At 54.6% G+C, this 24,320-nt stretch overlaps 1 protein-coding gene across 1 annotated transcript in view; it reads right to left on the bottom strand.

Moving 5' to 3' along the window:
• Nphp4 (nephrocystin 4) overlaps positions 1-24,320 on the bottom strand; it is an 85,264-nt gene that overhangs the window by 55,892 nt on the left and 5,052 nt on the right. The window contains 7 exon segments of the mRNA XM_052178300.1: positions 25-206; positions 3,559-3,695; positions 8,112-8,267; positions 9,107-9,171; positions 10,996-11,168; positions 18,382-18,534; positions 22,850-23,030. Coding sequence (XP_052034260.1) covers positions 25-206; positions 3,559-3,695; positions 8,112-8,267; positions 9,107-9,171; positions 10,996-11,168; positions 18,382-18,534; positions 22,850-22,984 — 1,001 coding nt within the window. The 5' untranslated portion in view covers positions 22,985-23,030.

The raw sequence follows: 24,320 nt of genomic DNA, 5'->3' as shown, positions 1-24,320 counted from the left end.
TCTAGCCTGGGCTCGGGGAAATACCTGTTCTTGGAAGAGGCACTGATTCTCCTGCTGAAGCTGGCGGAGCGAGTCAGGGCCACGTCCATCTCAGGCACAAGCACAACCACCTGCGGCCTGTGCACGAAGCCCAGCCCGTTGTGGACACAGACGTGCAGGCGCCGCTCTAGGACCTCTAGGGTGCCGCTATCCAGCAGGCCGACCCCCTACGAGAGACACGGGGCAGAGAGATGAGTTCTGCAGGGCCGGGAAGGGATTGCCCAGAGAAGGCGGGGCGAGCAGGCAAGCCGACGGTGGAGGCCAAGGTGGCGTCTACGGAGCTCCCATCCGAGTGACACGGAGTGTAAACGAGCCCACTCAAGGGGCAGGGGCAGGGGCAGGACATGGTGATACCCACTGGCCATGGGCACACCTGCTAAGTCGGGTTATCTCCCTCCGAAGCATGACCTTCTCCATACAACATACACGGAAACACAGAGAACTTATCCGACAGTTCCCGGGGCTCTGCGACATCAGATCCTTCTCAGCCTGAAGCCACTTCCCTGAGATGGGAGTCACTATGGTGGAGAGGAGCCCGCAGGCAGGGCACACCCAGGTCTCACTATGTCCGTGAGGTAGTAGGTAGGGAGAGGATGTGGGCTCAGGCAACAAGTCATAAACTGACAGAAACGGAGTCTGACCCAAAGCCATGGCCGGACGCCATAGACCCCCGTGTTGGCATGGAAACCCTAACCAATGGCAGGGTGTGTCTGCCCTTGCCTCCCACATACACATCGCACCACCCCTCAGTTCTCAGTGTTTATGAAGTTACACAGTCTTTACCAGTTGATCTTTTAACTTTCTTGCTCTTCATTGACCATGAATCAAGCTGGACAGGCCAAACCTGGGCCTGTTAGTCTCTGGTTAACTGAAATAATTATGTAAGCCTGCCATGGGGGAGGGACAGATACCAAGGTGGTAAAGTCCATCTGCTGTGTCACGCCCGTGCCCCAGGAGGCGCACATGAGAGACAGTGAAGCTGTGCTTTCAGGAGAGGCCCAACCCTGGAGAGAGGCCGGGCAAAGATCTTCAGGAAGGAAGCCCAGGACATGAACACAAGGAGGCCATTCTGACTGAGGGCGTAAGTGACGCGCGTGGGCTTCTGTCTCACGAAACACTAGAGCCCACAGAGGTTTATCATCTAGATGCATGCTTCTGAAAGACCACTTGGACCACATAGTGAATGAAGATTTTCCCCAGAATCCCTAAGAGAGCACAACAACTAACACTTCCTTAGGGGATCATCCCAGCATACCTATGAGAAAAAAAAAACACAAAATTGCCCACAGCCACAAACCACAGAAGGCACCACTGGAACACGATAGCCTTCCACACCTAGTGTCAAGACTAGGCCCGGCCTCTGGAATTCTTGGGGCAGAGCAAGCAGGCTCTCCCCAACACCACCTACGCTCAGTACCCTCCAATGATAGATGGCCAAGAGCTTTGGCTTAGGCTGGCCATGACCAAGGCAGCTGGACTCCATAGGCCCTGTGCTCAGAGGCCTGTGCCCTTGAGGAATCGAAGTGTTGAGGCTTCTGTGTGTATTAAGCCTGCAGCTGTCCACAGTCACCACAGCAGGGGACTTCATGTGCGCACAAAGTCTGTGAACTGAGAGAGTCACGGCGAGCTCACCCCCGAGAAACCTGCCAGTCACATATAGATCTTCTCATTCAAGACCCAACCATGTAAGTGCCCAGACTCAAACAGAAATGTTCCCAGCAGGTTAATAAAGGTCTGTATATCCATCAGGACAGTCAGATGCATACGGTGCCCTCACGCTGAGGGACACGACACAGCAGAGTGAGTAAGGGAACCAACTGCAAAAGAATAGCACCACAGAGCCACAGGCAAGGGAAACCAGCAGAGGAAAGAAGCGTGTTTCAGAGAAGTAGAGGTCACGGCCTGGAAGCCCATAATGTCCAGAGGTTCATCTAAGGGCGACAGAATAGAATCGGAAACAGATGTGGTAACGAGAAAAGCTGGGGCCTGGACAGGAGGAATACAGCAGAAAGAGGCTCACCTGCTCCCAACACACAGGTGTGCCCCACCCCCAACACACACAGGTGTGCCCCGCCCCAACACACATAGGTGTGCCCCACCCCAACACACACAGGTGTGCCTATCCCTACCACACACAGGTGTGCCCCACCCCAATACACACAGGTGTGCCCCGCCCCAACACACACACAGGTGTGCCCTGCCCCCAACAAAAACAGGTGTGCCTATCCCCAACACACACACAGGTGTGTGCCCCCACCCCAACACACACACAGGTGTGCCCCCCCCCCCCCGCCGCCCCAACACACACATAGGTGTGCCCCGCACCCATCCTTCTGCCGGTTTGCTAGGGCAGAGAGGAGATGCCCCACCAGCCTGCCCTAGCCCTGGAATTAAAAGTGCTTTCTTCTGTTTCAAGGGTCAAGAGCAAAGACTCGCCCTGGTCCTAAGAGGGGATAAGAAGAGGTTGCCCACAGTCAGCTGCTGGTAACCCATTCTTTATGCTCAGAGAATGGACAGGGACAGCCATTCTCCCAGCAGGAGGGGGCTTCCATGTGGCTGCCAGCCAAAAAACCAGGAAGAGGCCATGCAGGCCCAAGCAGAACAAACTGGTGCACAATGGTTTCATGCTGCTGGACTTGGCAGGCTGTGTGTGACCATATGTGTGACAGTCAGGGCAGTGTCTCAGAGATGAGGGCAAACAGGAGTCCCCCAACTACAAGTGTGTTTCAGCAACTCTCCTGTTGCACTAACATAGAACATCTGAGAGGACCCGATGTCAGAGCACAGTACCCAGAGGATGAAGCAGACAGGTCAGCTACGAGATGGGACTGGAGAAGAACCACAGGGCATCCCGTGTGCAGGCAACCCTCAACCCTGAGTGTAATCAATACCTGAGCTCTGTGCACTGCCCTCATGACGGCCACTTCAATGCCCTTGCCCAAGGTGATCCCCCAAACCCTTCACCTAAGCACCTGAACAAACCCATGTTCTCAGAAGCAACAAATAGGATTAAGTAGCATGCCTCTGACAGAGGGTTGCGGGGGGGCGAGTTTTTAGGGTCGTGTCTACATAGGCAGAGCTCAGAGTGTCTCAGGAGAGCTCAGCACTGACAGAAGTCTCCATGAGGGACCTCCTCCAGTCAACTCCTTAGATAAGCACCCTGGCCTCAAAGCTGCAGAGTATTTTATGTTTTCCCCATGTAGTGAGGTAATTTGCTTATAAATGAAAACTATATGCACAGCAAATTACCATCAGTGTTGCAGGCTGTCAGCACCTCCTGCTCAGGGCGTGGCCTGGGGAAAATGGCCCCTCCTAGACCTGCTAGCTTGCAATTCAGATAAAAGGAAAGAAATGCCTTCTTCAGTCATTAAAAAAAGGGGGGCAAAGGTAGAACCACATCTTCCAGGATGTGCTGCCACACCTAGTGACACCAGATGCTGGCTATCCCAGCCTGCTGCCAGCCACGCCTTCTCTGTTCAGGTCAAGCTATGACAGGGTGAAACACGAGATACGAGATACCTCCCGGAAGTGGTCGCTGATGAGCAGCTGCACAAGTTCCTCCTCAAACTTCTCCAGGGAGGGGTATAGGGTGAAGAAGAGGTCATCTAAGTGCCATGTGGTGGGCTTCTGGAAGCGAGGCTTCCGCAGGGCATCACCTGGAATGGGAAGAGGGTGCACGTTATCCTCCAGTGATCAAGCAGAGGCCACAGGCCATGTTCCCGACAGTTTCGGGCACGGTGGGTGGTCGGGACTTGCAGGCAATAGAGATGCTCGCTGATAGCACAACAGAACCTCTGCAGGGCAAGGCAGGCAGAACGCCTAAACAGATGTAGCATCTGCTGGGCGGAAAGGGCCACCCTGCTCTAACTGTCCTACCCTGCTCTAACTGCCCCACCCTGCTCTGGCTGCCCTGCCCTGCCCTGCTATAGCCGTCCTATCCCTTTCATTTTCTGCAGGACCACGGCCAGCTGTTTGGTTTCTCACTCTACCATCGTACCCTGACCCATGTGATGCAGACAGGAATGTGAAGCACATGTTATAGACACAGGAAGAATCATACCAACTGGTGCCACATGAAAACCCTCTGTCCAGACTCAGAAGCACCCGGGTGCTGTGAGAGACAGAGAGGAGAAATATGGTCCTAGGACGGGGCTCAGTGTCCACACTGAGAACAGGATCTGGGTATGCTACGGAGGTCTTCCTCAGGACCCCAGAAAAAGCCAACCATCTCCCATAATCCCCATGGAACCTGTGCTTTACCACTACCCCGCCTCCCATCTGCTTCTGTCTCTGCCTCTTCCCTCACTTTCTGTGATTACTTAGACCTTTAGATAGATGGCCTTAGGGGTTGTAGAAGCCAATTTCAAAGATAAGAGGATAGCTGACTGGGTGTGGTGGTGTATCCCATACAGAAGGCTGAGGCAGAGGGCAGAGACCAGCCTAGACTCCCTCCTGTTGGAAGGAACAGAGGAGGAAGGGAGAGGAGGAAGCAAGGCAGGAGGGACAGATGGAGGGGAGAGGTGGGAAGAGCTAAGCTAACCCTCCATGTTGATGAAGCCATCGGAAGAGCTCTGTGACCTCCTGATGGAGGGACGGTGGTGTGGAGCAAGCTTCCTTCTCTGCTTCACGAAGGACTTTGGAGAAGGGGGCGTGGGGGTGGGGGTGGGGAGGGGGGGTGCTGCCTCACAGAAACATGCGTGTGCCTGATGAAGAACTGCCTAATGAAAAGTGGAGATGAAGATGCAGTCGTGTGCGTGTGTGCACATGGGTACGCTGCATGTGTAGACACAGACATGTGTGTGCATGTATCCGCACATGTGTGTGACTGCACGTTTTCATGGAGATCAAACCCAGTGCCTGTCTGTGTGGGTGAACACTCGACGGCTAAGCTGCATCCCAGCAACATTGGAGAGAGCATCGGATGCCATCCTGACTTGGGGAACTCCCTGCACTGCGGCAGGAGGGCAGGGACACAAATCGGTGCACTTAGTAGGTGTGCTGAGCAGGGAGGTGGTACCCTAGCCCTAGGACCCTGTTGTCCTGACAACAGAGATGAAAAGGCTGCTATGTGGCTGCTCCTTATAGAGATCCCAGGAAACTGAGGTGAGGCGGCGTGATGCACACGGAGGTCCCGGAACCCATGCATCACTCAGGCCAATCCAGCACAACATCACAGCCAAGTGGGGCCAGATGAATACACAGGAGAGCGGACAAAGGAAGGGAGCTGGAACGGGAAATGGGGAACGGGAGAGACGAAACAGCCCCCCCCTCTCTCTCTCTCTCTCTCTCTCTCTCTCTCTCTCTCTCTCTTCCTCTCTCTCCAGACTGCCTACTCTCCACTCAGCTGAGCAGCTACCACGTTCTACAAATTAATTAATTCTGTTCACAGAGGTGCAGGCGGGGAATTCGGCGCAGAGCAACCTCAGCACCTCTGCTCTGCCAGGAAGGTGCTCTTCTCAGTGCACGCTGGCAAGCAGTGTGCCACTGACGCTGATCCCAGGAGCAGGCCAGCTGGAGATACAGAGCCCCGCTCCACTTGCTCCGGCTGTAGTGAGCCCCCACCGGCGGCTTCAATGCCATCACGGCCATCATCACAGTGTCGGCCGGCCGCCAGGTTCCTGGGTGTCAGGGCACTCAAGACATCCCTTCAGACTGCATTTCTTGAGGGCCCTGGGCACCAGTGCCCACTGAACATTTCAGAGGGCCTGGCCATACCCAGCACCTGTCATTCACTGTCCCTTTCCGCTGGACAGAAAAGGTGTCCCTGCACCTCGAGCCACCACCCAGCCAAGGGCAGTGATGTGACTCCGCATTATCTGCTTATACAGAACGGAAGGGGACTGCTGAGCGGCCTTATCACCCTCATCGGGCTTATTCCACCCTGGCGGACAGTGGGTTGGCGCTATCCCGCAGGACAATTATATGTTCAACAACCAGGCACAATGGCGAAAGACAAGCAGCCTGCCTGGCCTTGCACGCGCTTCTATGCAAACAGGAGAGCTGCCATGGAGAGTGGCAGACGGAGCCAGGATACAGAGCAAAAGGAGAAATCAGGCTCAAGCAGGCTGTGAGGGAGACAGGATGGGGACTGGGAAAGAGAGGTCACAGTAGAGGCCACACGCCAGTGTCCACCAGCAAGGGTAGGCAGAAGGCAGGGGACAGGCCAGCGGCAGGAAACAGAGGCCTAGCTGCCAGAGCTTAGCAGCGCAGAGCCCAGTGAGGGGTTGAGCAGAGATGCTGCAGCCGCTATAGGAGCCTCTCACATTGCTGGTGCAGACTGCCCAAAGGCTGGCCACCAGAGCAAGCCAGCCCAGAGGAGAAGGGCGGGGTCAGGCCCAAATCTCCACCTGAGGAGGAACTTCTAGCAGGGTTACTAAGATGAGCAAGGTGGCCCTGGACAGCCTCCTGTTCTTGGGAGTTCAGCCTCTTTAGCTGTGCGAGAAGCAAGAGGCATGCATCCCCACCCCAGACCGCGTGTGCACACACGCGCACACACACACAGCAGTGGTCCTCTTGTGCTGGCCTCTCCAGGGAATCACTATGGGTGATCAGCACACAACTGCTCCCGGGAAGGACACAAATATGTACACAGATGACAAAGATTACAGCCCTAAGACTCCATGACAGTCCATCCCAGAGTACTGCTGCTCTGGCAGCTCGCCAGAGGCCACTCTACCAACGGGTGCCATCGCCAACCGCTGGTGGTCTTGACCAAGTCCTGAGGTAAGAAGCTAGGTGTCTCCTGCTCCCTGTTGTTACCTGGGAACTTTCACTGTGCAGCGCACACCAGGAATGCTGGGAAAAGTGCCTCGAGCCACGGGCTGAGGGCTGGAGGGTCATTTTACTGAACTTATGCAGAAGAGAGCCTCAAAGCGTGCTGGCGACAAGGAACCCTTTCCAAGCTGAGCAGGCCAAAGGCCTTGTGCCGCACAGGCGTGACAGAAGACAGACCTACATTTGCTATGGCTGCAGCCCAGCCTCAGAACAAATCTACACCGTGACCTCAATACACACCGCCTGAACAATGCAACTAAGCCATGATGGGTGACAACCAGTTCCTTTGGAGGAGTCGGCCGAGTGCCTCATACCCAAGCTTACCTGGCAACAACACAGGGGAAGAGAGGCAGGGTTGCTAGGGTGCTGGGATGGTGGCAGAGCCCAGTACTCCCAGAAGGGCCTGGGCTGGACAGGAAGTATGGGCCCATGGCCAACCCCACCGAGGGCCCAGGGTCATGACTGTGCTTGGCACAGAGGTAAGGAAGATGGTCCCACACACAGAAGTCACCATGGCAGAGGGTAGAACCTTCTAGAACAGATCCCTGAGGACTAAGGAGGCCGGCAGATTTGGGAACCTCTGGGCTGCGGCCATCTCTGGGCCTTCTCTGTGATTCTGCAGGCTATGAAGTGGAGTGACCGGGAGTCAAGTTTGGCTTCAATGCCAAGCTGTTCCCCAACCTTCAAGGGGCCAAGGCTGGAAGGAGAGCAACTGAGTCTTTACCCCTGCACTGAAGAGACTCCACAACAGGGAGACCAGAGTCCCAGGATCCCAGAGCTACTGGCAGTGGCTGTCTCTGCAGGGTCGAGTATAGAAGGGAGGGGTGTGGTCTTTCCTGAATTTACTGAGTAAGGGCTGCTGGCGTAATTTCAGATCTTTATGATATGAAGATGCTTATTTAATGCCCCTGAGCGACCCACCTAAAACGCTTACGGTGCTCAGCTATGTTATGGGCATTTCAGTACAGCCAAGAGGTAACACTGACAATGTCACTGGTACCACGGCCCAGGAGGGGTGAGACGCAGCGACAGTGGCTTTCCTGGCACAGCCTTGGAGACAGGAAGTGTGGGTGTCATAGCACTGCTGGGGAAAGACCTTGTGCAGGCTAGAGGCTCTGACACTCCTCAGAATGAGGTTGAGGGGCAGATATCACTAACGCCTGCCTTCCCAGCACAGCAGGCCACAGTATAAGGGACCTGTGGGCAGCCCGGCCCATTTCACCAATCAGAAGGAGCCCAGGTCCTCTGAAGTCTGAGCTAACCCAAATCCACAGTGGCGAGATCCAAGGGCAACTTACCCGTGTCCCCGTGCGGAGGGAGGAGGCCAGGGATCTGCTGGAAACCAGACACCAGGAGGTTCTCAGGGAGCAGGTGGAAGGCGGGCTCCAGGGGTGGGTGTGGCTTCAGGGTATACTGCAGGCTACAGTTCTCCATCAGCGTCATGTACTTGTTCTCTGGGGGAGGAGCACCAGACACGGACTGAAACCCATGGTGTTTCCAGTCAAAGAGCCAAAATCCAGAAAGGTAAGAGAAAGCGTTGTGAGTACACAGCTTGTTTCCCTGAGGAGTGGAGAGTGCTCGTGACCCCAGGCATGTGGCACACGCCTGTATTCTCAGCACTGGGAATCACACGCAAGAGGATCGTGAGTTCCAGGCTAGACCCAGCCACATACAGCAAGTCTCAAAAAAACGAGAATAAACAAAGGCAAAAAGTGACCGAGCCACACGCTCTGTTGAAACTGAAACAACAGACTCTTGTTTCGTGGCTTTTGGCTTTGTTTGTAACATGTGCACATGCATGTGTGTGTGCATACATGTATGTACAGATGCATGTGGTAGGGAGAGTTTATGTACCTACGTGCATGAGAGCATATATGTGTGTGGATAGGTGGGAAGATATGCGTGCATACACGTGTACATTCGAGTTCATACATGTATGTTCAGATGCATGTGGGGGGAGGGTTTGCATGTATACCTGTGTAAATGAGAGTGTACATGTGTGTGGATAGGTGGGATGATATGCATGTATACATGTGTGCATGAGAGCTCATACACGGATGTGCAGATGCATGTGCATGTGTACATGCATGCATGCATGCAAATGCATACATGGATGTGCAGATATATGCCAGAGACAGAGGTAGGTTCCTCCTCTGTTCACTACAGAATTAAAGCCAAGTCTGTCCCAAAGGTAGGACCTGCTGGGCCAGAAGGCTTCAGACTGAAAGGGACAACCAGACAGGGCCAGAGGGGAAGCCCTCAGGACACACACCAGACCACATCAGTCTCTTACGTTCTATGGGATCCTGGAGAAGCGGGTGCAGGAGGGCTCTGGGGGTGCCATGATACAGCCTCAACCTGAAAAACAGAACCCTGAGACCAAGTCATCACTCACCAGGGCCTGCCCACCTCCCAGGACAGCTACTGGGACCCCGCCTCCCAGAGCCTTCTAAATGTGGCCAGTCACATCTGCTGCAGGAACAGAGGTGGCTGAGAGCAGGGACAGCTCTCCACATATGGCAAGCATGCCCCGAAGGCCTGCCGCCCACGGAACAAGAAACTAGAAAAACGTGCTTGGCAGCAAACAACATGCTGCTCTTCCAAAGAAGCTGGGTTCAGTCCCAGCACCCATGACAGGAGGCTCACAATCACCTGTAACTCCAGCTCCAAAGGATCTGACGCCCTCTTCTGGCCTCCAAGGGCACTTATTACACACATGTCAGGCGTGTACATGCACATGTATGTGTGCGCACGCACACACACACACACACACACACACACACACACACACACACGGGGGGGGGGAAGGGGAATAATAAAAATAATTTTTTAAAGCTATAAAGCAGCAGAAAGAGATGGAGAAGTGCCAGGAAGACAGTACTGAGGCGCGTTGCTGGAGCGGGATTCTCACCCAAGAACCGCGTGCCCATGCCCATGTCTGCAATGTCTGGGGGAGACATCTAGTTAAGGCTCTGGGCAGGGTGCCCATGACACGTGCTGGTGGGGGCCAGGGAGCTGCTAAGAATCCTACAGTGCACAGGATGGCCCCCAGAGAGGAGAGAGATAAACGTGAGTGGCTCCAACTCTGAGAGGTGGGGTTCTAGAGATGCGGTGTGAGCTAGAACCCCGGCTGGAGGCTTGACAGAGCTTATCCATCTCTGTGCAGTCAGCATCTGAGCAGCCTGGCGTGTAGCAGGCACTCAACTATCACCTGCTGAATGATGAGTACCGCACAATCAACAGTGTAACACCTGCACCGATGGTGGCACCTGCACAGATGGTGCCACACAGCTCTGTGACACCTGCACCGATGGTGGCACCTGCACCGATGTGCCACACAGCTGTGTGACACCTGCACAGATGGTGTCACCTGCACCGATGTTCCACACAGCTGTGTGATACCTGCACAGATGGTGACACCTGCACAGTTATGTAACACCTGCACAGATGGTGGCACCTGCACAGATGGTGACACCTGCACAGCTGTGTAACACCTGCACAGATGGTGGCACCTGTATAGCTATATAACACCTGCATAGCTAATGTTAGCTGTATGACACTTGCACAGATGATGTCACCTGCACAGATGGTGACACCTGCACAGATGGTGCACCTGCACAGCGGGATTCTCACCCAAGAACCGCGTGCCCATGCCCATGTCTGCAATGTCTGGGGGAGACATCTAGTTAAGGCTCTGGGCAGGGTGCCCATGACACGTGCTGGTGGGGGCCAGGGAGCTGCTAAGAATCCTACAGTGCACAGGATGGCCCCCAGAGAGGAGAGAGATAAACGTGAGTGGTCACACAGCTGCGTGACACCTGCACAAATGATCGGGTAGCTGTCTAAAATCCCACACAAAAGAGGCGATGGATTAGGGCTTTGTCCTGTATGCATGGCACATCAAATCTGACACTCAGACCCAGGCAGGTTCTCACTCCTCAGAAAAGAGCAACTCTTTGGCTGACATAAAATTAGCACCAGACATACTTACACACAAAAGACCATACGCATAAAATAAAAATAACTAATCTTTGAAAAAGAGAGAGAGGAGGAAGAGAAGAGGAGGAGTTGGAGGGAGAGGAGGAGGAGAAAGAGGGAGAGGAGGAGGGAGAGGAGGAGGGAGAGGAGGAGGGAGAGGAGGAGGAGGGAGAGGAGGACGAGGAAATAGAAGGTACTGTTTACCGTTTGTCCTGGGCAGCAGAGGTAGGAGATTCTGGCTTATTGCCAAAGATGCGAAGAATTCCAAACCCACAGGACAGCACCTGCAGGGCGCCGTCCCTCTTCCTGCCTTCAGCGACCACTTCCACCACAGCCACGATGCTGGGGTGGCTCAGGGTCGTGTGGAAGTACAAGGGCTGTGGGAGAGAGCAGAGGCCACTGAGGTGGTGAGAGTGAGGGGTGCAGAGCCGCCGTCCTCCCCAGAGCCTGTCACAGGCACACAGAGAGCATCAAGCCCGGCCCAGTGCCCTTGTGAGGGCCGAGACCATGCCACTATGACAAACCCTTCATAGGTCGGGGTGCAAGCTTAGGAGCTGGCGTTCACACCCCAGAAACCCACGCAAATGCCAGGTGGGCACGACGGGCTGCTTGTTAATTCTAGTCCTGGAAAGCAGAGACAGGATCCCTAAGGCAAACTGGCCGTATCGGTGAGCTCTGGGTTTGATTGAGGGAGTCTGCCTCGGTGAGTAAGGTGAAAGGGCCATCATCCGTGTTAGAGTTCAAACTGACCAAGTCAACATCGCCGACATCAACTTAAAGCTGTCAAATGCACATACATGTGTATGCATCACACAGATACGTGCACACACATACAAACATGCCTAGGCATATGCACACCATACATACTCTTGTGCGCGCGCGCACGCACACACACTTGCACTCGCACGTCCATGCCCCCTACCCTGGTTCAGCTCAACACACATGCCTTCAGTTCTAACTGACCTCATCATAACCACAAATGACAGGGGTGGAGCTAGTGTTGGACTTGCCAATGGTGGGGCCTTGCACCCACGCCCTGAGGAACAGCGCTGGGCTGGCTTCCATATGCCCACCTGACACCTTTTGGTGTCTGGTGTCTGGCCCCCAGCGCTGCACAAAGATGCCCCCTGCAGACAGTGCCAGGCAGGGCAGAGGCCGACCGGTGGGTTGTGATTGGAATTCCGCCTAACGCTCCTATTAAGGAGTCATTACCACAGTGTCACCCAGAAAGTGGTGACTGTAATCACAGACTGTCAGCGAGGATAACAGAGGGATGCATTAAAACATCGGCCACGAACTATAAATCGTTATTCTATTATCTTTTATTGCGAAATGATGAAATAATGACCACTCGGAGCTGACAGGTGGCTGGGCTGAGGCAGAGTTATGCTTCGTCCCCCGTCTCTCACTGCTGGCCGAGCCCCGCTGGGCCGCTAGCCTGTCAGAGCCTCACCTGTGTATTTACACCTGCGCATACTCATTCTGGGGACGCTGCCCTCCTCCCCTCTCGGCAGTAAAATGAACATTTAGATTCTCAGATGCAGGCATTGGAGTTGCCGAGCTTAGAGGTCACCTTGAAACTACTCCACCTGAGCAATGGGGCCAGTGTGGACACAAAAGACCCAGGACACACAAAGACCCAGGGCACACAAAAGACCGGGGACACACAAAAGACCCAGGGCACACAAAAGACTCGGGACACACAAAAGACCCAGGACATGCATACCACAAACATCAAGGACACACACATCACATCGCTCAGGCCCTCCTGTCAATGCCACCAAGACAATTGCCTTGGAAAAAAGAAAGAAAGAAAAAAAAACGGAGCTTCCCACGCCAGTCTCAGTGTCTCTCATGTCTCTCGTCAGAGAGCCAGCCTCCACCGAGAACACACTGAAGGACACATCAGCCTCCCTCCCGGCTGATAAGAACCTACGTGTGTTCTTTCCCAAGCACTATCTACTGTCCCTCCAGCGCAGAAACCGTGCTAAAGAAGTCATCAGGAGGCTGGGAGACATATCAGCCTTCCTCAAGTTCAGGGCTCAAGGGCTTTATAAAGGTCAGATCGGGCAGCCATGAAAGAGCTTGCACTGCTCAAAAAACGGGAGAGCAGTGAAGAACGGAGGAAGCGAGGGCCTCCCGGGGATGGACCCGCAAAGGCCTGCTCGGCTCCGCTCTGGATCACCTGTGCCTAGGAGCCCCGCCCACCTGCCCCAGCTTCCTAGCTTTCCAGCAAAAATCCAAGACAGCACTCAGCCAAGCGGCACCAGGAAACAGCTTCCAAACCAGGGCAGTTCAATTAACACGATGCTGTACATTCTGAGAAGAAAACTCTGCGTGTCAACTAAAACAGTGTGATTAAAGTCTGAGTCAAACCCATCCGTTCCCCTGTGAAGAAAGCCACGGGCAACAGAAGAGCCGGCTCTCACCCAGCTGGGCTACAGCTCCCCACCAGGGGCACTGGCCAAGGCTCCGCCCACCAGGGGCACTGGTCAAGGCTCCGCCCACCAGGGGCACTGGCCAAGGCTCCGCCTACCATGGGCACTGGCCAAGGTTCCTCCCTGGAGGGGTAAACAGATTAATAAATCATCTGTGTTCCTGCCCTGATGCCTTCATCTTCAAACGCGGACACTGCCTGCCTAGGGGCCCGGTTTCCGTTTCTTGCCGGCAATGACAGAATTGAAAACAGCCCTGACAGTGTGCCTCTAAGAAGCTGTACTTTTGGCATCCCCTACTGACAGCCAAGCCGACCTGTTACCTAGGATCGCAAGAGCAGCAGAAGGCTGAGAAAAATTAAACCAGCACTGGGCACAGGAGTAGTTCAAAACAAGCCTTAGCGGCTGGGGCGGTGGCTGGGTGCATAAGAACGCTTGCAGTGCACGTGAAGACCTGGGTTCCGATCCCCAGCACCTGGGTGAAAGGCAGGGAGTGGCGGGGCACACCGCAGGCTGGGCCTGGCACAGGGGATAGTGGGGACAGAGGGAGAACTTGCTGACGGGCTAGCCTAGTCAAAACAGCTGCAAACATCAGAGAATAAGGCGGAGAGAGATGGAGCAGGACACCCCCCACCCCTACTTAGACCTACCTGGACACACACACACACATGTATGTACACACACATATACACACATGAACACACACAGGCACACACCATACCCACACGACAACAAGCCTTTAATGCAAGACCTTCCGGAGAGCAATCTACAAACGCCTCTGGAAGCTCCCATCAGCCTCGGCCTGGGTTTGGGTTTTCTGGCCAGTGTCCATCAACACTGACCACCCCAGGTGGGGCCAGCTCTATGGACCCCACTCTCCCCTGAGACAATCACAGGCTCAGTTTCAAAGCTGGACGCTTACCCTGCCGGGAAGGCATAACAGAGCATGGCCGGGGCCACACCACCTCAGCACAGACCAGGGAACGGCCCAGCCAACAACGTGAGTGGTTCTAAGGCCAAGAAACTCAGGTCTAGGGGGACAGTGTGAACCTGCGTCCTGGCTGGAAGGCTGCTCGGGAGTTTATCTCTCTACACTCAGTTCCCACACAGCCTGGAGTACAGTACTCGCACGTCTGTCATCCACTCAGTGAAGGCCTCCTCCTTCCTGGGCACCTGCTAGACACCACACGGCTCACCCTCAAGGCGCACATCTCTGCATGCGGCATGCAGATGACTTCAAGGTCACGGAGTGGCCAACCTGAAACCCAGGCTTTGGCCTACGTGCCACCCACAATGGGCCCGGCACGTAGGCCCAAAGCTGGTCCTCACTTCAGCTGGATAGTAGTTCCTTGGCTAACTTACAAAACCAGGTGACTGAACCCCATTAACCCAGAGCAAGAGACACTGCGGAGCAGAAGCAACCAACTTCAAGGCCCCTCACCCCACCCCGGCTCCCCAGTGACTGGGGTTCGAAAACCCGACCTTGGCAACAGCCAATAGACAGACACCGTTTCCGTCAGGCCCTGCTTTAGGCTCATAGGAGTGGGGGTACTTCTGACCTGGGGAGAACAGCCCCTCGAACAGCCCTCCTCCCACAGGTACACATCAGCAGCTGAGCCGGGGTCACCCTCTGAGGAAACAGTTCCCTCAGAACAGTCGAGCCGTCCCTCACTCGCTGCCTTGGGGTCTCGCTGTCCCTCTCATGCATGGCGGCGGCTCCCGTTACTCTGAGGAATGAGGGCCATCAGGACTCCATGCCCACTGCAGTGGGTCTGGAAACGTCTCTGTGAAGGGCAGGCCGTCACCCCACACTGTCTCCGCACCTGGGCAGAGTCCCCTGCTCTGGGTGGGGCCGCCTGTGGAGCCATGAAGAGCCACCGTCAGCCAAGAGAGCTGAGGGGAGCCATGTCCACCTGGGACAACATGTGGGACGCATGGGTGCCGCACCATGGCTGCTGGAATTACTTTTTGAAAAGGTATTTTCCGCAGGTTGAATGAATTATTTAAAAAGAAGTGAAAGGCGATTCCTCTCCGCCAGGGAAGATCTCGGAGAGCAGAAGAGAGGGGACCAGGACCAGAGACCTGCAAAGTCACCGTTTGCCAAGGCACAGCTCTGCTGTCCTTCCTGAGGGTAGAGCTGACTGCGGTTCTCAGATGGCATCAGGAGCTCACCCACCACCTCACAACACGCCAGTCACATACAGAGCCTGCCTGATACCTCAGAACATGCCTTCTGGGACCACACAGCCACAGTCGCCCCAGTGCAGGGCCCTGCTGCTGGGAGCTCCCAACCTCACAGCGGATCTGCCTAAGCCACTGCTGATGGGGATGCCAGAAAAAATTTCACACTACTGAGTCACCTCTGAAAGGTGAACTGCACCTTAGTCGTGTGTGTGTGTGTGTGTGTGTGTGTGTGTTTGTGTCCAGAGCAACTAGTCAGCTGGCGATCACAACTGTGGCACACGCTGCTAAGTACCAACCCAGAGCGTTTCAACCTCGTACAACACGTGGAGACACACACCACGCTGAGCAAAGGGACCTAACTTCCCTTCACAGAACTGAACCACGATCTCTGTGTCCCTGCTGGTGTCAGGAGACAGCAGGGTGCTGGCTGGCATGAGGAGGCACTGAGGGCTGCCAGGCCAGATTCATGGCTGGGCCACCACTGCCCTCTGCTGTTTGCAGTGGGTACAGCAGCGAGCTGAGAGCGAGCCCAGTGCTCTGGCCACACAAGGCAGCACACTCTCCATTTCAGAATCACGCTCTCTCTCTTTCCCTTCCCCGCCCCCCCTCCCCATGTGGCTCCCGCCAGCCTGGGTGACCCAAGCCCAGGAACAAGCCTGAACCTCAGTTTTCCTAGACCAAGGTGTGTCTGGGCTCAGGACGGCGCCTGGCCACCAGGGGGCAGTGAAATCTAAGTGTCTCTGAGTTTCTGGGACAACTGAAGCCCAGGGTGACAGGACAGATGTCACACCTGAGTCAAGGACAGAAGCAGTATCAGTCCTGAGAACTGTCTCTCTCACACAACCATTGGGTATTCTACAGGGGTCACCCCTGTCACCCCCAGGATTGTCGATGGAAGGCCCTCTGCTTCCAAACAGATCATGCCAATCTGAGTCAGGATCGTCAGTGGGCAGCGGAACACGTGCGCAGCAGGGCCCGTCCAACCCATCTCTAAATGTCTAAAGGGGACAGGAGGGAGGGGAGGGGTGTATCAGGCACTCCAGAGACCAAGTGTCTCTGCGCCCACCTAGAGCACAGATAGGCACCTGTGCCCCACAAACATCTCGCGGCTGAGGGCTGCGCATCCTGGCGGCCGAAGGGAGAGGCTGTTTTCTCCCTGCACCTGCATCTTCCCCTTTAAAAACGAGGTCTGGGGTTGCTGCCCTCAGCAGAGGAGGCGAATGAGACGTGTGCTCAGAAGCCACGCCTAGACCTCAGTGGCCTTCCCCACAGAAGGTGTGTTATCTCCTCCAGCAGCACCATTCATCACAGAAACGTGTCACAACACAGGTTTCCCTGGGCCCCTACGCACCGGACAAAGAGAAAACCAAAACAGCCCATCAGTGCTACGGGGCTGTCGCCAAGGGCAGCACAGGGCAGCACCATCCCCCACCAAGAGACAGAGGGCAGAGCTCCTTCACAGTGCCAAAGGCACAAGACCACACATTACCCATGCTGAGATGGCCCTTGTGGGGTCATGTCTCATGGGGTAACGCAGAGCCATGACACAATTTACAACGTGGACTCCTGCCGTCGCTGACACGCTGGCCTGTCAGACTTTTCCAAGTACTGGATAACATCATATCAGACATTCACAGATGAGCACTTCAGTTCCTATGACACGGACTATGCCAAGACTTTAATCTTCTGACCCCAGGGCCATTATCTGCCTCAACTCCCCGTGTTATTCTGGGCAGCCTCAGGACGAGCCATGGCCAGGCACACAAAACCACACGGCTGGGTGACGATGGCCAAGGTCAGAGGGCACCGTGTTCACAGCCAGACTGAGGCTCAACCTGGCTATGACAGAAGCAGCCATGACAGAAAGGGAGCCCTGTGGTCTAAGTGACCAGAACAGCAACTCAAAACCACCACAGTCAGCTCCACCATCGACCACGGTACCAACTGTCACAAAACCAGGGAACCACCATGGTCAGCTCTACAGCCAACCAAGGTACCAACTATCACAAAACCGGGGTTCCTCATGCTCAGTCACTTTGCCTGCTAGAGAGGAAACAGCTCGGAGTCACCAGAGACTGTGACATGCAGAGTTAAACCTGGGCAGAGTTCTCCTCACTGTCCCGAGGGTCACATGAAACAACAGGCAGCATGGGGAAGGCCTCAGTGGCCTCTTCAACTCTTACCTGGGAGCTAGCCTGAGCTACAGGCAGCCAAGAGGCTCCGTGGGGAACATGGGCCCAAACAGTGCCATGCTACTGCCCAGCCTGAGGGCAGAGGCCTTGGTCTGAGTCCATGCTCGGCTGCCTTCCACGGAGGCAGCCATTTTCCTGAGTCTTAGTTTCACACCTGTGACAGTGCTCTTGACTGTCGGATGACAGAGTCAGCACAGCATGTCCTGTCTGAATGGGACTCGCTACTGTGAGATAACCCCCTTGGAATGCAGGTGATGCTGTCCCACAGACTAAAAAGTCCAGATGGAAAGAGACAGGGAGAGTAAGCCCACGAGGACAGGAGTTCTCTCTCTCCAACTCCTTTTCGCCGTGAGACAGTGTTGCCGCACGCCCCTGCCATGATGCAACACTCTGTCCCACCACTGGACCCAGAGTCAGCAGAACCAAGGTCTGTGAACTGAAAATCCAGAACGGACCCTTCTGCCATTATCCACCATAGTGGATTTTTGCTATGGGGATGAAAGCTAACACAACATCAGATGACATCAGTAACTTCGCTATCCCAAGACCCCAGAGGGCTCCCTGAAGATGAAGGGCCTAGTCCCACGTCCTCCCACGTCCCCGCAAACCATCTTAAGCACAGTCACCTGGCTGGATATTCAGCTTCCTCGTGAGAGACTGTCTGGAAACGGAGTGTCCCACCACTTAAACAAGTTTTGCGACAGCAGACCTGCTGGTCCAGGCCGTGCCCGACGCGTGTGCCGAGGCCCAGCTGCCTGGGCTGGGCTGACGGAACCCACCTCATTGAAGATGATCCTGGCTGGCTGCTTAGAGAGTTGATTGGTGGCCTTCACTGTGGTTTTCCACGTCCTCCCAAAGAAATGTTTGTAGGTAACATCGAAGAGAGACACTCGCAGATGGCATTCAAGCTCCGACAGCAAGTCTAGGATCCCCTAGGAGACACCAGAGAAGGAGTCCTGAGGAGCCACCCCAGAGTCACTAGGAGGACCCTCTGGAGGACACTGGGCCCTCAGAATCTACCCCGCATTCAGCTATGGGCAACCCGACTTCCCGGTGACATTTGCCTCTCTCCACAGCCACGGGTCTGGTGGGAGATACACATCATGATGCTCAGTCTGCCCTGACCAATCAGAACGCTGAAAGGCCCTCAGATGGCGTAACCTTAACACACAGCCGAAGGCCACCGGAGGCCAGGTTGCATCTGCCAGACACAGGTCTGGGGCTGCGGGGACCCACCCCTTCAGCAGGTGGAACCAAGAGACAAAAGGTCTGAGCTGAGGCTATCTCACACGGGACCCTGAACCAAATCACATAGGAAGTTGCTGCTACTAATCTGTTGTCACTTAATAAACCTGCTCTGGCTCTGGCTAAAGCCTTTGGGGTGGATTTCATCTTGTGTAGCCAGCTTAAGTCCATCCTGAGCAGGAATTAAGTCAGCCAATCAGAATTACTCTGGGGTATTAGTACATGAAAATCAGTTCTCTGACGTGGGGGGGGAGGCGGGACCCTGTCTAACAAGCCCGGAAGCAACGCCTCTCCCATGGCCCCCATCGTAACATCCAGTCCTTAGATGAGGGTCCTGTGCCTTCTCTCCTTCATTCATTCATTCATTCATTCAACAAACCTTCCCTTGCCATCTGCTCTGTTCCTAGTCTGTGTGACATAATGACAAAGAAAGAAAGCACCTAAGGGTTCCCGGGAAGGAAAACAGGCAGGTCAATCAGGGAAGGGACTCGCGGAAAACAGTGTCCGGGCTGAGAACTAAGAGGAACACAGACCGTGAGGACCTGGGGACGGGGAGCCAGGGAGAGGGTGCAGCGTGACATCAGGCCCTGAGGCAAGAGAGCTGAGCCCCTCGGGACTGGAGAGGAGTGTCCTCTTTTTGAGTATCATTAAACCTCTGGCATCTGGAGACTCCCTGACAAGAGATGTCCCGTGCCCTCTGCACACAGGCTAAGTCTCAAGGCTGGACACCGCCTCGCCTATGAGATTGCGTCGGAAGAGCAAACCCAACAGAACAGGACTCTGATCTCCCCCGAATGCTCTTCTCTGGCCTCACACAGAACCTCCCCATCCCAGGACCAAGACCCAGAAAAATCAGACAATCTCTCTACCACTGGGATCACTGCAGTTACACAAGCTAGCTAGTCCTCAGCTGCTCAGCCCACCCAGCCCATCGCTTCCCACGAAAAACACGGGACAGTCCAACGTCCAACCCTTCCCTGTGACTCTGAGCCTCCCGGAGCCCAGCATAGACCCCCATGTCGAGGCCTGCCCACACTTAGCAGCTGCTAAGAAGCCTTTTCAATGGACGTCATCCCCTATCTGCAGCAAAATCCTAGGAGCTGTCTACTCCACGGAGCCTGTGGGACTGCAGCAGGCTGAGAAGGGGAAAGGCAAGGTCGGGTACCGAGGTGCACGGGAGCAGGGCTGGCAGGCCTCAGGGAGCCCCAGGACAGGCTGCGCTCGAGGCCCACCAGAATGAGCAGCCAGGGAAAGAGAGGGAAGCACCCGCCCACTCCAGCTGAAATGGAGGTCTCATTTGGGATCTGAAGAACTGTCACGGTAAGGAGACAAGAGCTGGGAGTGTGTAGACAGAGGGCAGGAAAAGCCACGGGGCAAGTCACTAGCTGGTGGGAAGGGGACAACTGAGAGTCTGTACCTGTGGCACGGGCCACATGGCAATGCCTTGTCTCAGAGGGGTGGCTGCTACACTGACCCAGCTGCACTCAGCTGTGGGAATGGCAGTGTCCCTTGTAATCATGTGTGTGACCTGCCCCTCATCTTCCCTGAGCCCTGAACTCTGAGACACTAGCGTGCGTGGGCACACTCTTCCCTCTGCAGACATAGTTTACCTTCTCCTGCCGGCTTCTAACTTATCCATGTCCTTATGTATAAATCTACAACTATAAACAACGCATGATGTTACCTTAAATGTTAACTTCTGACCTGACTTTAAATCAGGAATTCCAGCCAGGTGGTGGTGGCACACACCTGTAATCCTAGCACTTGGGAGGCAGAGGCAGGCAGATTTCTGAGTTCGAGGCCAGCCTGGTCTACAGTGAGTTCCAGGACAGCCAGGGCTATACAGAGAATCCCTGCCTTGAAAAAAAAAACCAAATCCAAAAAAAAAAAAAAAAAAAAAAAAAAAAAAATCAGGAATTCCGATCACAGGAATTGTTCTATATGTATATGCATGTATTAAAAAAACATAAATGTAGTCAGGCATGATGGCTTAAAGCTGTAATCCCTCAAGCTAACTACTCAAGGGGTTGAGGCAGGAGGATCTTAAGTCTGAAGCTAACCTGGGCTACGTAGTAATGCCTCATCTCAAAAAAGAATGGAAACGGGGCACAGTGGCACACACGTTAAATCCCAATACACGGGAGGCAAACACAGGCAGACAACTGGGTGTTCATGGCCAGCCTGGTCTACAGAGTGAGGAACAGGCCAGCTGGGGCTGCATGGTGAGACTCTATCACAAAATGAAAAGTTAAAACTTCTTTATGTAATATGAACAATCTTTAAGACATGTTCCTAAAAGCATTTTAAGCAAGGTACAGAACAAATGTGTACATGTGTGAGTATATGTGTGTATGTGTGTGGCATGATTATATGTATGTTTGTGTGCATGTGTGTGCATATGAGTGTGCATGTGTATGTCTGTGTGATCATTTACGTTTAGAGGAATAAAATGAGCCAGGTGTGGTGTGTGTGTGTGTGTGTGTGTGTGTGTGTGTGTGTGTAATCATTTACATTTAGAGGAATAAAATGAGCCAGGTGTGGCAGCATGCACCTGTGTCTCAACACTCACAACCCTGAGGCAAGATCAGGTTCGTCGAGAGGCCACTCTGGGCTACACAGTGAGATCCTGTCCCAACAACAACAACAGCAGCAGTAATAATAGAAGCCAGAGCGATGGCTCAGTGGTTAAGAGCACTTGCTGCTCTTCCGGGCCCAGCACCCACAGTGGGTGGCTCCCACCGCCCATAACTCTACTTCCAGGAGATCCGACCCTCCGCTTGCCCAGAGGCTCTGCACACAAACAGAGCACATGAAGTCATAGACGCTCGTGCATAAATAACAAATCCTAAGAATAATATACAAATGATAAGATACATGTAGGTATATTTATTATATTGCTTAGAATTTGTGCCGGGTTGTACAAGAGGCAGACAGTCCTGGTGGTGTTTAAGACAGGACATTTTGTGTTCCCTGCAAATTTCAAACTCTGTAAATTACTTTTCTCAAACAAACAAACAAAAAAAAAAAAAAGAAAGAAAGAAAGAAAGAAAAAAAAAGGGAAGGGGACCTGTCCTCATGAAGTCTCCAGCAGACAGAAGGCTGCCAGTGGCCTCATGAGCTCCAGGCAGGCAGCCGGAGGAAGCCCAGGCAGGCAGCAGGGAAATTAGTGGCCCCAAGCAGCTGGCTTGCCTCTTGCAGGTTCTGTCAGCTTCTGTGAAATGGGGATGATCCCACAGCCCCCTCACAGAGCTGAGAGTGAGTCTTCAGTATGAAGAGAGGTATAGCTGAGGCACAGCAAACCCTTGGTAGCCACGCCTCTAACCAACCCCAGGAGACACTCCGTCAGAGGGCTTGTAATGGCTCAGTGTTAACAGCTAGTAACTGAACGTGTGTGAATCCTACAACATCAGTGGCAGGCAATGGGCCTGCCAACCAATGTCTGTAAGAAACGCGGCACGCCCGCTGGCAGGGCTGGCTCCTTTTGGACATCCTTTAGACATCCCTGCGGGCTGGTGGACAGCTTCAGAAGGACATGGTCCACATGAACGTCCTTCGAGTGGCTTCACGGTGGTCGCACCAGCTCACACTGGCCTCCTGGAAAGGAGCCCAGGTGGGTGCAGAGATGTAGGCGGAGGCCTTGGAGTTCAAATGGCTGGGGACATCCAAGCGCAAGGGCGTCCCATAGTCCACGGATGAAGCTGCCGAGATGCCCAGAGCAGTCATCTCCTGACTGCAGATGGAAGGAGGACCACACGGGGCATCCCCCAATGCCTTGGCTCAGAACAACCCAGAGGCCACACCACCTGTGACTCTACATTGTGGCACCGTGGGAAGAAATGCTGACCAAGTGGCCGAATCCCAGGGTCTCTGTCACGTGAGTGCCGCCAAGCCTGAGGTAACTGATGGTACGGCATTGAGACAGAGATGAGGGCAAGCCAAGGTTGGAAGCCTCTTCCCCCACGACCACAGCGTTTGACAATCAACGGAAACCCACCCCATTACCTGCTTAATGAGAGGCCCTTCGAGCCACTTCAGGATGCACTGGAACGCTGTGGACTCCTTCCCGAGCTGCCGCGCTCTCTGTGGGTGGGGAGGGACCAGTGCGTTCTGGGCGAAGGCTCTGCGCCAGTCATCCATGCCGCCCGTCCAACCTCACCTGGGCCTCCGCGACTCCCTGCAGCATCTGTGGAGAGAAATGAAGGTAAGGGTTGTCAGCCCAGTGCTCTCACCTGACTCTCAAAGTTTCCCGGGGGTGGGGGGAACCCCCAACCCCAGAAGCCCACGCTTGGCAATCCAGTCCTGCAGAGTCCCGGTGAGGCTGCTGCGATGCTGACCTGAAGTGACGCTGCCAGGGAAAGAGGCCAGTCAGACACAATCACCCTGGGGTCAGAGGCTGACTTAAGAATGGAGACAGGAGACAGGAGACAGACATGGGGCTCCTTTGAACAGCTGTGCAAAGCCAGGCGCGGGTGGCAGGTGAAACCCAATCCCCAAAACATTTACTGGGTGTGAGCTCACAGGGCCTGCGAGAGGCCAACCTCAGTCTGTGCTGGTCTACACAGAGGGAACTGGGAGACTGGGAGCAGGCACTGCACAAGGCAACCAGGGAGCAGTTACCAGGAGACACACAGAACCAAAGCAGCGAAGGGGCAGGAGCCGGACCGATGACTCCGGAGGTTCCTGCCGGAGCCCTGCAGCCAGCCACCCAGGAGGGCCGGGCTATGTGGCAAGGCCTCCTGGTGCCCAGAACTAGCATTACCAGCTTCCTATGACTTCTCCATCAGATGTCACTCAGGCCTGTCCAGCCAGACAGGGTCACTACCATCCTGAGCTGCTACTTCAGCTGACAAAGATGGTGACAAGAGGCCAATGCTAGGAGCCAGGATGCCAAGCGGGAAAGAGCTATGGGTGCAGCCTCTTAAGAGTGGCCGTCCCCTAACACAGTGGCCGTCCCCTAACACAGTGGCTGTCCCCTAACACGGTGGCCGTCCCCTAACACGGTGGCCGTTTCCTAACACGGTGGCCGTCCCCTAACACCTCCACTGCTCTCCATGCTCCCACCCTGGTGACATCTGCATTGGTGGGACACAGACCACAGTGAGCAGCCTTAAGAGCTCTGTGGGTCCCTGTCGAGTCTGTCACCACACAGCGGAAATGGCAGCTGCACCAGGGAAGATCCTTAGCAGAGGAGGGGATGCTATTCATCTGGACCGCTGGGTACACGGGACGAGACCGTGATGAGGAACTCGGGGTAAAGCACTTCCACGTCCGCTGCAAGCCACGGACAGGCCGCTGGGAATCCCAGGGGGAAAGCCTGTTACGGCCCCTGCCCACCCCACCCAGCCCAGCCTGCTTTTCCATTCAGTGAAGGAATGTCTGAGATAGCCCTGGCTTCAGCTGACACTTTCTCAAACACAACAAAGTGACCCAGTCACTTTGAGGAAAAGTAAAACTCAAGACTTTTTTTTTCTTT

The sequence above is a fragment of the Apodemus sylvaticus genome, chromosome 3, assembly GCF_947179515.1.
Source record: "Apodemus sylvaticus chromosome 3, mApoSyl1.1, whole genome shotgun sequence".
NCBI lineage: Eukaryota > Metazoa > Chordata > Mammalia > Rodentia > Muridae > Apodemus > Apodemus sylvaticus.
This window is presented reverse-complemented; position numbering and strand designations above follow the sequence as displayed.